At 50.6% G+C, this 16,489-nt stretch overlaps 1 protein-coding gene across 1 annotated transcript in view; it reads right to left on the reverse strand.

Annotated features, from left to right (window-relative positions):
• The window catches only part of LOC144610871 (stereocilin-like), a 75,895-nt gene that overhangs the window by 54,070 nt on the left and 5,336 nt on the right, over positions 1 to 16,489 (reverse strand). Inside the window, exons 3-8 of the mRNA XM_078429840.1 lie at positions 15,697 to 15,875; positions 14,107 to 15,162; positions 12,509 to 12,533; positions 7,167 to 8,865; positions 5,075 to 5,137; positions 2,101 to 2,252 (exon numbers count right to left, since the gene is read on the reverse strand). Coding sequence (XP_078285966.1) covers positions 2,101 to 2,252; positions 5,075 to 5,137; positions 7,167 to 8,865; positions 12,509 to 12,533; positions 14,107 to 15,162; positions 15,697 to 15,760 — 3,059 coding nt within the window. The 5' untranslated portion in view covers positions 15,761 to 15,875. The remainder of the gene's footprint in view (positions 1 to 2,100; positions 2,253 to 5,074; positions 5,138 to 7,166; positions 8,866 to 12,508; positions 12,534 to 14,106; positions 15,163 to 15,696; positions 15,876 to 16,489) is intronic.

Below are 16,489 nucleotides of genomic sequence, written 5' to 3' on the forward strand. Positions count from 1 at the left end.
CCTGGTCCACTCGTCCCTTCCTACCCAAACCACCCCATCCCCGGGCACTTTCCCCTTGCAACCGCACGAGATGCAACACCTGTCCCTTTACCTCCCCCCTCAACTCCATCCAAGGACACAAACAGTCTTTCCAGGTGAGACAGAGGTTCACCTGCACCTCCTCCAACCTCATCTATTGCATCCGCTGCTCCAGATGTCAACTTCCTTACATCGGCAAAACCAAACGCAGGTTCGGCGATCGCTTCGCTCAACACCTGCGCTCGGTCCGCCTTAACCAACCTGATCTCCCGGTGGCTGAGCACTTCGACTACCCCTCCCACTCCCAGTCTGACCATTCTGTCCTGGGCCTCCTCCAGTGCCATAGTGAGGCCCACCGCAAATTGGAGGAACAGCACCTCATATTTCGCTTGGGCAGCTTGCAGCCCAGCGGTATGAACATTGACTTCTCCAACTTTAGATAGTTCCTCTGTCCCTCTCTTCCCCTCCCCCTTCCCAGTTCTCCCTCTATCTTCCTGTCTCCACCTATATCCTTCCTTTGTCCCGCCCCCCCTGACATCAGTCTGAAGAAGGGTCTCGACCCGAAACGTCACCCATTCCTTCTCCCCTGAGATGCTGCCTGACCTGCTGAGTTACTCCAGCATTTGGTGAATAAATACCTTCGATTTGTACCAGCGCCTGCAGTTATTTTCTCACAAATAAATATAAAGACTTTTTGCGCTTTACACGTCCACGACTTGTGTTTGTATAAAATAAAGCCCTTGCTCCTCGAAAACCAAAGCACAACTCACCCACTCACATTCTTTGAATAATGCGCTCTAATTTACTGCTGACAGCTTAGTCAAGTATAGGTTTAATTTCCGTGTTTTTGAAATACATGCTCATTGGGAAAGTGGTAGAGTCGCTGCCTCACAGCACCAGAGACCCCGGTTCGATCCTGACTACGGGCGCTGTCTGTACGGAGTTTGTTCGTTCTCCCTGTGACCGCGTGGGTTTTCTCCGGGTGAAAGTAGGCATGCAGGTGCAGCAGGCAGTGAAGAAAGCGAATGGTATGTTGGCATTCACAGCGAGGGGATTTGAGTATAGGAGCAGGGAGGTTCTGCTGCAGTTGTACAGGGCATTGGTGAGACCGCGCCTGGAGTATTGTGTACAGTTTTGGTCTCCTAATCTGAGGAAAGACATTCTTGCCGTAGAGGGAGTACAGAGAAGGTTCACCAGATTGATCCCTGGGATGGCAGGACTTTCATATGAAGAAAGATTGGATAGACTCGGCTTATACTCGCTGGAATTTAGAAGATTGAGGGGGGATCTTATAGAAACTTACAAAATTCTTAAGGGCTTGGACAGGCTAGATGCAGGAAGATTGTTCCCGATGTTGGGGAAGTCCAGAACAAGGGGTCACAGTTTAAGGATAAGGGGGAAGTCTTTTAGGACCGAGATGAGAACGTTTTGTTTCACACAGAGAGTGGTGAATCTGTGGAATTCTCTGCCACAGAAGGTAGTTGAGGCCAGTTCATTGGCTATATTTAAGAGGGAGTTAGATGTGGCCCTTGTGGCTAAAGGGATCAGGGGGTATGGAGAGAAGGCAGGTACAGGTTACTGAGTTGGATGATCAGCCATGATCATATTGAATGGCGGTGCAGGCTCGAAGGGTCGAATGGCCTCCTTCTGCACCTATGTTTCTATGTTTCTATGTTTCTATGCTCGAGTTCCCTCCCTAACTCTAATGACGCGCAGGTTTGTAGGTAAATTGTAGAATTGTTCCTAGTTTGTGTAGGGTTAGTGGTCGCTGGTCAGCAGGGGCCGAAGGGCCGAAGGGCCTGTTTGCCACCCTGTATCTGTAAACTCTAAATAGGTGCAGGAAGTGACTGCAGACGCTGGTTTAAAATGGAAGGTAGACACAAAATGCTGGAGTAACTCAGCGGGTCAGGCAGCATCTCAGGAGAGAAGGAATGTGGGAGACTGAGAGTCTCGACCCAAAACGTCACCGGTTCCTTTACCCCGGAGATGCTGCCTGTCCCGCTGAGTTACTCCAGCATTTTGCGACCATCAACAGGAACTGATAACACTGCCCCGTCCCCCGTCCCCCGTCCCCCCCCCCACCTCTCTCTCAGGTCACCGTTACACACCTGATCAATGCCCACCTGAAGTTGCCACCAGTTCCTGTGCATGTGTGACAACAGCCTCTTCACGGCCTCGCTTTCTGCCGACATCAGCAGCTTCCGGAAATTCTCCTGGGGCATCAGCAGGTACTCCTGGGAACAAGAACAACCCGGAGAGAGTCCACCCTCGTTCGCCACTGCAGCCAAACGCCGCGGTTCCCACACGCACGCTCCGGATCCAGAACAAGGGGGTCACAGTTTAAGGATAAGTGGGGAAGTCTTTTAGGACCGAGATGAGAACGGTTTTTTTTTCCACACAGAGAGTGGTGAATCTGTGGAATTCTCTGCCACAGAAGGTAGTTGAGGCCAGTTCATTGGTTATAGTTAAGAGGGAGTTAGATGTGGCCCCTGTGGCTAAAGGGATCAGGGGGTATGGAGAGAAGGCAGGTACGGGATACTGAGTTAGATGATCAGCCATGATCATATTGAATGGCGGTGCGTACAGGCTCGAAGGGCCGAATGGCCTACTCCTGCACCTATTTTCTATGTTGCTATCGCTGCCCGGGTTAGAGGGGACTGGCAACAAGGTGAGTTAAGGCAAACCTGGGTGGTTATTGCTGGAACGCCCATGGTAGAGGCGATACCTGATAGAAGTATCTAAAATTATGAGGGGCATTTATAAGGTAGACAGTCCCCAGTATGGAAATGTCAAAGGGCACTACTTCAAGGTGAGAGGGGCAAAGTTTAAAGGAGAGAGAAACATAGAGAATAGGTGCATAGAGAATTCGGCCCTTCGAGCTCTCACCACCATTCAATATGATCACGGCTGATCATCCAAAATCAGTACCCCATCCCTGCCTTCTCCCCATATCCCTTGATTCTGTTAGCTCTAAGAGCTAAATCTAGCTCTCTCTTGAAAGCATCCAGTGAATTGACCTCCACTGCCTTCTGTGGCAGAGAATTCCACAGATTCACAACTGTCTGGGTGAAAAAACATGTTTCCTGCCTCTAACGTGTCCAACCCCTTATTAATCTTATACGTTTCGATAAGATCTCCTCTCATCCTTCTAAATTATATCCTTCTAAAACGTCACCTATCCATGATCTCCAGAGATGCCGCCTGACCTGTTGAGTTATTCTAAGTGTAAGAAAATTACTGCAGATGCTGGTACAAATGGAAGGTATTTATTCACAAAATGCTGGAGTAACTCAGCGGGTCAGGCAGCATCTCGGGAGAGAAGGAATGGGTGACGTTTCGGGTCGAGACCCTTCTTCAGACTATTCCATCACTTTGTGTGTTTCTCATATCTACCAACAAGTAATCCATATCCCTCTATTCCATGCGTATCCATGTCCCTATCTAAAAAGCCGCTTAAGTCCCACTAATGTATCTGCTCCCACCAGCGTTTCCACTCATCCACAGCTCTGTGTATAAAAAAGAACTTGCCCCAAGCATCTTATAGAAACATATAAAATTCTTGATGTTGGGGGAGTCCAGAACCAGGGGCCACACAGTTTAAGAATAAGGGGTCGGCCATTTAGAACTGAGATGAGGAAAAACCTTTTTCAGTCAGAGAGTTGTGAATCTGTGGAATTCTCTGCCTCAGAAGGCAGTGGAGGCTAAGTCTCTGAATGCATTCAAGAGAGAGCTAGATAGAGCTCTTAAGGATAGCGGAGTCAGGGGGTATGGGGAGAAGGCAGGAACGGGGTACTGATTGAGAATGATCAGCCATGATCACATTGAATGGCGGTGCGTACAGGCTCGAAGGGCCGAATGGCCTCCTCCTGCACCTATTGTCTATTGTCCATTTTAGGTTGAGAAGGATGGCGACCCGAAACGTCGCCTGTTCCTGTTCTCCAGAGATGTTGCCGGACACGCTGCGTTACTCCAGCACTCTGTGTCCTTTTTCCTGTAAACCGACAACTGCAGTTCATTGCTTCTGGATAAAAGATGGTATTGACATCATTCATCGTGAGTGAAGGCCCTGTTCTTGTGGATGGTCTGCGGGAACGGAGGGATAAGGATCACGTGCAGGCGGTACTTGCCATCGTGTTTGGCAGAACATTGGGGGCTGAACGGTTGTGCGGTTTTATGTTCCTACATCCGAGGGCCTGTGTATTTGCCTCCCTTCTGAAACTGAGGCTCGGTGGGTTTCCCCTGCTCAAATCCCATTAGAAAATGTTCATGTTTAGAAAGGAACGGCGGATGCTAGTATAGTACATACCACAGAGTCTGAAGAAGGGTCTCAGACGGTACAGCGGTAGAGTTGCTGCCTCACAGCGCCAGAGACCCGGGTTCGATCCCGACTACGGGTGCTGTCTGTACGGAGTTTGTACGTTCTCCCCGTGACCCGCCTGGGTTTTCTCTGAGATCTTTGGTTTCCTCAAACGCTCCAAAGACGTGCAGGTTTGTAGGTTAATTGACTTTGGTATAAAGGTAAATTGTCCGTAGTGTATGTAGGATAGTGTTAATGTGCAGGGATTGCTAGTCAGTGCGGTACCTCTAAAACTAAACTTAACTAAAGGGTCCCAACTTGAAACGTCACCCATCCTTTTTTCTCCAGCGATGCTGCCCGACTCGCTGAGTTACTCCAGCACTTAGTATAAGAAAATAACTGCAGGTGCTGGCACAAATCGAAGGTATTCATTCACAAAATGCTGGAGTAACTCAGCGGGTCAGGCAGCATCTCAGGGGAGAAGGAATGGGTGACGTTTCGGGTCGAGACCCTTCTTCAGGCTGAAGTACTCCAGCACTTTGTGCCTATCCCATTAAAAGTGAGGTCGATACCTGGATGTTGCAATGAGGCACGATGCCACTTTAATGGTGGGAACGGGATCAACAAACAGGCTGATAAACGTGAAGGCTTTCCGGGATTTGTCCCACGTTGCAACTTTATTCAGAGTCCTAAAGCACTTCGAGACTTCCCGAGATCTGAACGAGATATTTTTCTTTAAGAAATATATTACCCCAGTACCTGAAAAATAACTCGTAGAACTGGAGAATCGTGCTGATTCTGTAGGAGATCCCAGATCACTGGCTGAGGAGACAAAGCAGGCGAGGTTATTTCGGTGCTTCTGAGAGAAACATGGTAGACATAGTGCGAGAAAATAACTGCAGATTCCGGTACAAATCGAAGGTGTTTATTCACGAAATGTGGAGTAACTCAGCCGGTCAGGCAGCATCTCAGGAGAGAAGGCAGTCTCGACCCGAAACGTCGCCCATTCCTTCTCTCCTGAGATGCTGCCTGACCTGCTGAGTTACTCCAGCATTTTGTGATACCTTCCGCTTACAAAGGGGGGTGTCACAGTGTGGAAACAGGCACTTCAGCCCAGGGAGTCCACGCCAACCATCAACCACCATCAACCAACATTCTGGTTCTACTGTAGGAAAGAAAAACTGCAGATGCTGATCACGATTCGTGGCATCTTGCTGGGTGCTAATTGGCGTGACATTTCCCTTACTGCAAGTGACTACACTTCAAGAAACTGTTGCTAGATGCAAGAGGTAATTTAAAAAAGCGCTGTAGACACGCAAGATATATATGGCAGACAATTCCAATTTACCTACAAAGGCAAGAGCACAGAAATATTAATAAAGGGCCTCAACTTCAGAGAATTAGTCTGATATTAATTTAGACAATAGACAATAGGTGCAGGAGGAGGCCATTCGGCCCTTCGAGCCTGTACGCACCGCCATTCAATGTGATCATGGCTGAACATTCTCAATCAGAACCCCGTTCCTGCCTTCTCCCCATACCCCCTGACTCCGCTATCCTTAAGAGCTCTATCCAGCTCTCTCTTGAATGTATTCAGAGAATTGGCCTCCACTGCCTTCTGAGGCAGAGAATTCCACAGATTCACAACTCTCTGACTGAAAAAGTTTTTCCTCATCTCCGTTCTAAATGGCCTACCCCTTATTCTTAAACTGTGTGGCCCCTGGTTCTGGACTCCCCCAACATTGGGAACATGTTTCCTGCCTCTAAAGTGTCCAACCCCTTAATAATCTTATACGTTTCGGTAAGATCTCCTCTCATCCTTCTAAATTCCAGTGTATACAAGCCTAGTCGCTCCAGTCTTTCAACATACGACAGTCCCGCCATTCCGGGAATTTGGAGATAGTATGGAAACAGGCCCTTCGGCCCACCGAGTCCACATTGACCATCGATCGCTCGTTCACATTAGTTCAATGTTATCCCACTTTCTCATCCACTCCCTACACACTAGGGGGCGATATACAGAGGCCAATAGACCGGCAACCCCGCACGTCTTTGGGATGTGGGAGGAAACCGGAGCACCCGGTGCAAACCCACGTGGTCCCAGGGAGGACGTGCAGACTCCACACGCAGTGAGCGCCTTGAGGTCGGGATTGAACCCGGGTCTCTGGTGCTGTGAGGTAGCGGCTCTACCCTCTACCCCTCCCCCACACCGTATACCAACTTCCTCCAATATATTGAAACCCTTTCTACCACAAGATCTCTTTGCCATTTTCTGTGTCCCTGACAACAATAAACCAAAATAATCATTGGACTTAAAGCACAGTGGTTGACAATAGACAATCGGTGCAGGAGGAGGCCATTCGGCCCTTCGAGCCAGCACCGCCATTCAATGTGATCATGGCTGATCATTCTCAATCAGTACCCCGTTCCTGCCTTCTCCCCATACCCCCTGACTATCCTTAAGAGCTCTATCTAGCTCTCTCTTGAATGCATTCAGAGAATTGGCCCCCACTGCCTTCTGAGGCAGAGAATTCCACAGATTCACAACTCTCTGACTGAAAAAGTTTTTCCTCATCTCAGTTCTTAATGGCCGACCCCTTATTCTTAAACTGTGGCCCCTTGTTCTGGACTCCCCCAACATTGGGAACATGTTTCCTGCCTCTAACGTGTCCAACCCCTTAATAATCTTATACGTTTCGGTAAGATCTCCTCTCATCCTTCTAAATTCCAGTGTATACAAGCCTAGTCGCTCCAGTCTTTCAACATAGTGGTCGCACCGGTTGAACTTGAAGGGGAGATTAAACGGAGATGGGGGTCACTACCTCGACACCATTACTCTACCAATGCTTACACTGAAGCAATTGAGAAGGTCCTTCTTGAGAGCCGAGTTGTTCTCCTCCCTCAGGAAGGTCTCCACGGTCTGCAGGATGCTGACGGTCGTGTTGGTGTTGGAGGTGTTCCAGGAGGAAGAGTTGTCCAGCAGGCTGGAGAGGAGGAGAGCTTCGCTCAGGGTGGCTCGGACCTCCTGCTCGGCGTGGCTCCAGGAGGCGGGGGGCCCCAGGAGGTGGTGGAAGACCTGGACAATGTAGTTGGCGCCGGAGATCCAGCCCGAGTCTTGGTCGTCGCAGCGGCTGAACTGGTCCAGGAGGTCCTTCAGGAACCCCGCCGGGTCTGCGCACAGTTGGCCGGTGTCGACGGTCGGTGGCGCAGGGATCAGGTCCAGCAGACGGCTGGCGAGACACTCGAGGGGCGGGCAGTCGCCCACAGCCCATGGGTGATGCCGTGAGAACCAATGGTACAGGGTGGCGTTTGGGCAAACTGTCTCCTTCAAGCCCTGGGCGTCCTGATCTCTGCAGCTCTCCAACAGCTCTCCATCCAGGAACATGTCCAGGGACCAGGAGGTGTAGTTGCACCCAAGGGGTCCCAGCCCATGTGGGGGCACGTCCACCCCCATCGCTCTGCTGGCCTGACGAAGCTGGCTGCAGAAAGGTGCAGCCCAAGACCACGACCTCTCAGTGCACAGACCGAGGAGCTGGCCCGTGAGGTTGCCGAGGATGCAGCGTTGTAGATGACCGTTGGACATGTCCAACAGGCGGGGGCAGCCGCGGGGGGGCAAACTCTCCAGGGCAGGAGGCAGCCACGCACACAGGACCGCCAGCCAGGCGCCCTCCTCGGTGGAGGAGTTGGAGCAGAGTCGCTGGACGTACCAGGAGATGCACTGGTCGGCGTTGCCCAGAGAGGTCCACATCTCCAGCAGGCGCTCGCAGTCTCCGGCCACAAGCCCACCCTGACCCTCTCGCCGGCCAGCGCCACACAGGTGGTCGAGCCAGGTCCTGTTGACGTCCATGAGGTCCAGCCGGGAGCAGAGCTGGTGGAGGGCTTCCGTGCCCATGGGACCCCCCGCCGCCCCTGCCCCACCCCGGCAGAGGTCAACCACTAAGCTGTGCCGGGCCAGCAGGGTCTGGTTGGAGCAGATGGGCCGGAGAGCCGAGGGGAGGCAATGCCGGGGGTAGTCAAGGTGGTGGACCGGCAGCTCGGTGCAAGGGGCGGCTGAGGAGCCGGGGTTGGGGGAGATGGTTTGCAGCCCCGAGCAGAGAGGGAGCAGCCACTCCCGGGACCCAGGGCCGCAGGCCTTGGACGCAAACTGGGCCGGGTAGAAGCGCATGCACACCTGTGCCCAGTACATGTCCTCGTGGGCCGCCGACAGGTACCAGGCAGCGTGGGTGCAGGCGGAGTGCAGGTCGGGGGGGGGCCGGCCAGGGCCGTCGCTGCGGTTGGACAGGTTGCAGTACAGGTAGACGGTGAAGTTGGACACCCCGGGCAGGCCGGGCGCAGAGTCGTTGCAGACATCCTCCACGCTGGGCGACCCGTCCTCCTCCTCCTGGACCTGGACCTCACCTGCCGCCAACTCCTCGGGTGCCCAGGACGCCCGGCGCCCCTCCCTCGGTGGAGCCAAGGACCCGTCCTCCCTCCGACAGGAGAGGAGAGGTCTCTCCGAGGGGCCGAACCCCAGGCGGGGGGCGTCCCAGGAGACGTTGTTCATCACACCCCTGCACACGGGAGAAGCAACAAGGGGAGAGGGGGTGAGAAACACCGGCTTACCCAGGGGTGTATAACAAAATAACTGCAGATGCTGCTACAAATCCAAGGTGTTTATTCCACAACAATGCTGGAGTTACTCAGCGGGTCAGGCAGCATCTCAGGAGAGATGCAATGGGTGACGTTTCGGGTCGAGACCCTTCTTCAGTGGACAGACTCGGCTTTTTACTCGCTGGAATTTGGAAGATTGAGGGGGGATCTTATAGAAACTTACAAAATTCTTAAGGGGTTGGACAGGCTAGATGCAGGAAGATTGTTCCCGATGTTGGGGAAGTCCAGAACAAGGGGTCACAGTTTAAGGATAAGGGGGAAGTCTTTTAGGACCGAGATGAGAACGTTTTTTTTCACACAGAGAGTGGTGAATCTGTGGAATTCTCTGCCACAGAAGGTAGTTGAGGCCAGTTCATTGGCTATATTTAAGAGGGAGTTAGATGTGGCCCTTGTGGCTAAAGGGATCAGGGGGTATGGAGAGAAGGCAGGTACGGGATACTGAGTTGGATGATCAGCCATGATCATATTGAATGGCGGTGCGTACAGGCTCGAAGGGCCGAATGGCCTACTCCTGCACCTATTTTCTATGTTTCTATGTTTCAGACTGATGTCGGGGAGTAGGTGGTGGGGTGGGGGGCCTTGAGGCCAATGGTACAGACATCGTAAGCTACTTCCATGTTTAATGATGGAATAAACTTGAGGGGCTGAATGGTTTTCTGATTCCTATCTGTGAAAAAGCTACCAATGTAACATTCCTTGTGACCCACTACAAAATGTCCTTGTTAATCGTTGTCTTGGGGCAGTTAGACCTTGCAGGTCCTAATCTGACACCTTGGCAGGAAACTCATTGACATTCAACAAGAACAAAGGGCACTCGACTGTGCAGCAACTCTCAGTTAAATAGAAGGTAGACAAAATGCAGTGTAGGCCCGGACAGTGTAGGCCCGGGCAGTGTAGGCCCGGAGGCCCAGGCGCCGCCTAACAGAGGTTGCATAGCAACCCGTCTCCCGCCCCGGGCGGCCACCATTGGTGGAGCGGGAGCACGTGGCCGCTGGCTGGGTGAGGTCACGTGGGGCGCAGGGCGGTGACATCACATTGTCCCTTATTTGGGAGTGAGAAAGTTGGCAACCCCTAGTCTAGGTGTAGGTGGGGTGACAGCAATAACGAATGAAGGGTGGTGAATCTGTGGAACTCATTGCTACAGAAGGCTGTGGACGCCAAGTCAATGGATATTTTTTAAAGCAGAGATAGATAGATTCTTGATTAGTACTGGTGTGTGTCAGGGGTTATGGGGAGAAGGCAAGAGGGAAATATAGATCGGCCGCGATTGAATGGCGGAGTAGACTTGATGGGCCAAATGGCCTAATCAGTCTCCTATCACTTATGAGGGACATGGGGGATATAGGGGCAGGGCTTTGCCAGCCCTCAGTGGTCAGAAAGTTACTACCGTTATAAAGCAAAGTCACAGGCCCTTCAGCCCACCAAATCTATCCCCACCACCATACTCATTTACACATCCCATTTTATTCTCCCCGCATTCCCGTCAACTTCCCCAGATTCTACTCCCCACCCACACATTACACCGATTAATCCACCGATCTTCACGTCTTTGGGATTTAGTTTAGTGATACAGCGCGGAAACAGGCCCTTCGGCCCATCGGGTCCGCGCCGACCAGCGATCCCCGCACATTAACACTATCCTACACCCAATAGGGACAATTTTTACATTTACCCAGCCAATTAACCTACGTCTTTGGAGTGTGGGAGGAAACCGAAGGTCTCGGAGAAAACCCACGCAGGTCACGGGGAGAACGTACAAACTCCGCACAGACAGCACCCGTAGTCGGGATCGAACCCGGGTCTCCGGCGCTGCATTCGCTGTAAGGCAGCAACTCTACCGCTGCGCCACCGTGACCGCCCAATGTGGGAGGAAACACACAAAGTCACAGGGAGAAAGCCCGCAAACTCCACACAGACAGCACGGGAGATCGGGATCTGAATCGGGTCGCTGCAGCTGAGCCACTGTGACATTAGTTTGATGAACACCACAAGGCATCTCTCCTTGTGGATGGGGATAGCAAGATGCAGGTGAACGACAGGAGGGGTCGATCTACACACCTTGGTTCTATCATCGACAGTGGTGGCACGGTGGCGCAGCGGTAGAGTTGCTGCCTTGCAGCGCCAGAGACCCAGGTTCAATCCTGACTACGGGCGCTGTCTGTATGGAGTTTGTACGTTCTCCCCGTGACCTGCGTGGGTTTTCTCCGGGTGCTCTGATTTCCTCCCACATTTCAAAGACGTACAGGTTTGTAGGTTGATTGGGTTCAGTAAAAGTTATAAGTTGTCCCTAGAGTGTCAGATAGTGTTTGTGAGCAAGAATTCACTGGTTGGTGCAGACTCGGTGGGCAGAAGGACATGTTTCTGTGCTGTATCTCTAAACTAAACTAAACTAAGACAGTGGAGCAGGGGGAAGGAGAATTATAGACATTCAATCAGCCAATCTTCCCTGTCCCGCCTGCAATTGGTCCAAAACGCCGCAGCGAGACTCCTGACGGGTACCCGTAAAAGGGACCACATCACCCCAATTCTGGCCTCTCTCCACTGGCTCCCAATACAGCACACAATCAACTTCAAGCTCCTCCTATTCACATACAAAGCCCTAAATGGGCTTGCCCCCCCCCCCCCCCCCCCGATATCAAAAATCTTCTAACCCACCTCTCTATCTTCAGGTCCCTCAGGTTGGCCGACTTGGGGCTACTGACTATCCCGCGGTCTAGGCTTAAGCTCAGGGGTAACCGCGCTTTTGCGGTTGCAGCTCCTAGACTGTGGAACAGCATCCCTCTCCCCATCAGAACTGCCCCCTCCATCGACTCCTTTAAGTCCAGGCTCAAAACCTATTTCTACTCCCTAGAGTTTGAGGCCCTCTGAGGGGGCGCTGTGAACTGTTTATGTATGTGCTGTTATGTTTGTGGGCCATTGTATGTTCGTTTCTTAGTACCTGAACTGATGTACAGCACTTTGGTCAACGTGGGTTGTTTTTAAATGTGCTATACAAATAAAATTGACTTGACTTGACATGCAGACATCCAGGATATTACTCTTTACTCAAAGGGCGGCACGGTAGCGCAGCGGTAGAGTTGCTGCTTTACAGCGAATGCAGCGCCGGAGACTCAGGTTCGATCCTGACTATGGGTGCTGCACTGTAAGGAGTTTGTACGTTCTCCCCGTGACCTGCGTGGGTTTTCTCCGAGATCTTCGGTTTCCTCCCACACTCCAAAGACGTACAGGTATGTAGGTTAATTGGCTGGGTAAATGTTTTTTAAAAATTGTCCCTAGTGGGTGTAGGATAGTGTTAATGTACGGGGATCGCTGGGCGACACGGACTTGGAGGGCCGAAAAGGCCTGTTTCCGGCTGTATATATATGATATGATATGATATGATCAACTGGAGATCGTTCATTGTTGCCACTCTGTTGCTACTTTGAGTTTGATTTAATAGACAGAATCCTTCAGATATTGAGACATTGAGACGCGACATTTTGATGGAAGGATTATTTATGGAAAATAAGGCTAATTGTAATAAACACCTGGAAATCAACTTACCATAAAAGGAGTTGCCTTAAATTCCCTGCAAGAGAGAAGAAACGTTTAAATTATAAGATGACCGACTCCAGGATTTATGAGATTTTAAACATTCATTAGTTAGGCTGTAAATGGAATACTGGAAGCAGATACAAGAGCAAGGAAGTCCAACCGTGGGACTAGAGAGTCAAGGTTTACCCGATGGATACCAGAAATGAGACGTGATGGGTGGAAAGAAAAGTGATATTAGAGAACTGCAGACTGATATTATTAACAATTCTGAACTTGAAAGTTATAAAATAGTTCCGGTAAAATGGCGACTCATGTACTGGTAGGGGTTGCCAACTATCTCACTCCCAAATAAGGGACAATGTGAAGTCACCGCCCCGCACCCCACGTGACCTCACCCAGCCAGCAGGGCCGTCTTAACGCATGGGCCTGATGGGCACTTGCCTGGGGCCCCACGAGCATAGGGCCCCCATGTTGATCTGTGTATGTTAAGTGACTTGCAATAAATAAATACTACTTTAAAAATGTAGGTTCAATAAGTGCTTTTATCGCAACATTTTCGGTCCCCACGTGTTTTTTTTGCAACATTTTCCATCCCTAAGTGCTTCTCACAGCGATCTGTTTCGCAACAATTAGCTCCCCAAGTGCTTTGCTTTTCCATCCCTAAGTGCTTCTCACAGTGATCTGTAAGTGCTTTTCGCAACAATGTAGCACCCTAAGTCCATCGCTAAGTGCTTTTCGCCGGCACGGCAGGGGGGGCTGGTAGGGAAAGGGGGGTGGGGGAAGAGTAACGGTGGGGGCGACAGGGAGGGTGGGAGGAGGAGAGTTGTCGTAGGGGCCCCAGTACACTGCTTTGCCCGGGGCCCATAATGCTGTAAAGACGGCCCTGCCAGCCAGCGGCCACGTGCTCCCGCTCCACCAATGGCGGCCGCCTGGGCCGGGAGGCGGGTTGCTACGCAACCTCCGTTAGGCGGCGCCTGGGCCTCCGGGCCTACACTGCCCCCCGAGCCTAATACGGGACAAGGGCGGTCCCGTACGGAACAAACCAATTTAACCCAAAATACGGGATGTCCCGGCTAATACCGGACAGTTGGCAACCCCGATGGCTCAATGTAATCTTCCACCTTGTACTCTTGGACTTAAATATAACTGTGCCTAATGTATAGCAAGATTATTACTGAACTGCATGCAAAAAAAGAATTTCACTGTACGTAGGTGCATGCAACAATGAAGTACCATTTACTGATTTACAATATTTTTACAATTTGGATTTAAAGTAGTGATTTACAATGCTGATTTACTAATTATTTTTAAAAACACCAAAGTGCTGGAGTGTCTCTTTGGGTCAGGCAGCATCTGTGGAGGACATGGAGGGTTGAAGAAGGGTCCTGACCTGAAGCATCACCTGTCTACATCCCCCACAGGCGCTGCATGACATGCTGAACTACACCTGCACTTTGAGTACTTCTATCAATGACTCGAGGGTCTTTAAAAAGAGCGTGAGCTTTATTGTAGATGTTAGAACATGGTTTCACTAGGAAACTGTACACAGGACAATCGGAGATGGCTCCAGTTATGGATGAACCTTCTCGATTGTAATTCCTACTTGCCTGCAGAACATTTCCCATTTTGATCGGATCGAGGAATTCCAATAACAGAGGATGCCTTGTTCACCAGAGAGCCCGTCATCCGTGATACCTTCCTCTTGAAGTTGGTGTAGACCGAGGTCCCCACCTTGTGCAAGATGCTCTGCCTCAGCTCCTGCAGCCCGCTCCACATGGCGTCCTCGCCCCAGGTGGTTCGGGACCGGTTCGCTGTGGCGGTACCTTCCGAGCCTCCTCTCCTGCTACTGGGCCTTGAAAGAATCCGCAGCAGACTCTGCACAGCGTTCACGTTCCCCGCCCCATCTCCGTCGCTCCCAGACTCTTGAAGATCAATCCAAGGTCGGAATCTCTCATTTCTGGGAGGTGGGCCGTTGGGCTGCAAGTTGACCACTGTTTTCCAGTTTTTCCAATCGAGCAACTGGCCTAGATGTTCTAGCCAATCCACGTTAATGCTACAATCGCTGTGTCCAGTTAGGGAACACAGCAGCTCCTGAATACTGGCTTTCGCCTGTGCAAACGTCCCACTGAATAAATCCTGGGAGAAAGTTTCAATCAACTCAACCAGCACCTCCCAGTTCTCCTTTTGGAAAATCCAACCGAGCAGCTGGTGGTCGGTTAACAAATCCATGATACTCTGCAGAAGCTCAACAAGACTGTCCAGGTCTCTGCTGGCCCTTAAAGAAACAAAGAGGTCCCTCAGGTCTAGAGTGGCTCTGGGCGGAGATACATTCTCCACCTCTTCGGAATCCACAGAGTTCAAAGTGAAGCTTTCAGCAGCGGGATCCTGGGGATTGGTGCTTTGCAAATACAGGGAGATGTTGTAGAGAAATGCAGAGAAGTGTTTGCTGTCCAGTGCAGTTTTGGTCAGGAAAGAGGCCACGTTCTGTTGAGGTAGAGTACCGAACGTTCTGAGTCCTCCCATTAAACTGGAGATCAGAGATTGAATCCTTTTGGAATCTTTGGGAGCTGATCTTGCATGGGCCGGGATTTGATCAGCACCTCCTTCACCCAACAAGCGTGCAACATCTTTCAGCAGTTCCACATATTGGTTAATCCCATTACCTGGAAAATCAAGGATCAACATTCAGGATTCATATCAAAGTGAATGGCCAGGTCTATCCTTATCGTGGACATTGTTGTCCTGTTTCGGTGCATGTTTATCATATCATATCATATCATATCATATATATACAGCCGGAAACAGGCCCTTTCGGCCCTCCAATTCCGTGCCGCCCAGCGATCCCCGCACATTAACACTATCCTACACCCACTAGGGACAATTTTTACATTTACCCAGCCAATTAACCTACATACCTGTACGTCTTTGGAGTGTGGGAGGAAACCGAAGATCTCGGAGAAAACCCACGCAGGTCACGGGGAGAACGTACAAACTCCTTACAGTGCAGCACCCGTAGTCAGGATCGAACCTGAGTCTCCACCTTATCTCACTTGCCAGTCTGAATTTGACAAAGAGCTACCTGACCCGCTGAGTTATTCCAGCACTTTGAGTGCATCTCTGGATCCACATGTGGTTGGAGTAACTCAGTGGGCCAGGCAGCGTCTCTGGAGGACAAGGACGGGTGAAGTTTCTCTTACCAGCGGCACCATGGGGGGTGGTCAGCAGAATGAGGCTCAGCACAAGCCGCAAGGGAAGCCCCATCGCCTCTGAGCAACGGAAGCCCTTGCCTCTGGGAGATGGCAGCCTTCAGGTCTCGGGGAAACGTGTCCTCTCTGCACACGCACGACCCGCACTCCTGCGACCACCTGTCGTGATCCTGTCAGAGGTACAATCGGAGACATTGTTTTTATATTTTTATTTTTGAAAAGCATATGTACAAATAGAAATAAAAGACACATTCGTTACAGAGTTCATACATAGCTTCAATTTTTAAATTTTTAAAGAGAGAAAGTAAAAATTAAAAAAACTATAAACTATTGGGAAGAGAGAATAAGAGGATTAAAAAAAAAAGATATAACTATAAAAATTAAAGGGAGTAGATCCGGGAGACAATAACCACAGTTGTACATCCAACCCCTAACTCAAGTTTCAACTTTTAATTTAAATTTTTTATTTTAGTCCTGTGCCAAACCCATTTACTTTTCTAAAAATTCAATAAATGGAGACCATATTCGGAGACATTGTGAACATGAGCACACTCTTTCTCCATCACAAACGTTCCCTTTAAGATCTCACTTCAACGGCCAAATCTGCGCATTATTCATTCAATTTACATTTCGACATTGTCCCTAGTGGGTGTAGGATAGTGTTAATGTACGGGGATCACTGGGCGGCACGGACTTGGAGGGCCGAAAAGGCCTGTTTCCGGCTGTATATATATGATATGATATGATATGACATACTCTTCAAAGTTGCCCACCGATGCAATGC

This window comes from Rhinoraja longicauda, chromosome 38 (assembly GCF_053455715.1).
Source record: "Rhinoraja longicauda isolate Sanriku21f chromosome 38, sRhiLon1.1, whole genome shotgun sequence".
Taxonomy (NCBI): Eukaryota; Metazoa; Chordata; class Chondrichthyes; order Rajiformes; family Arhynchobatidae; genus Rhinoraja; species Rhinoraja longicauda.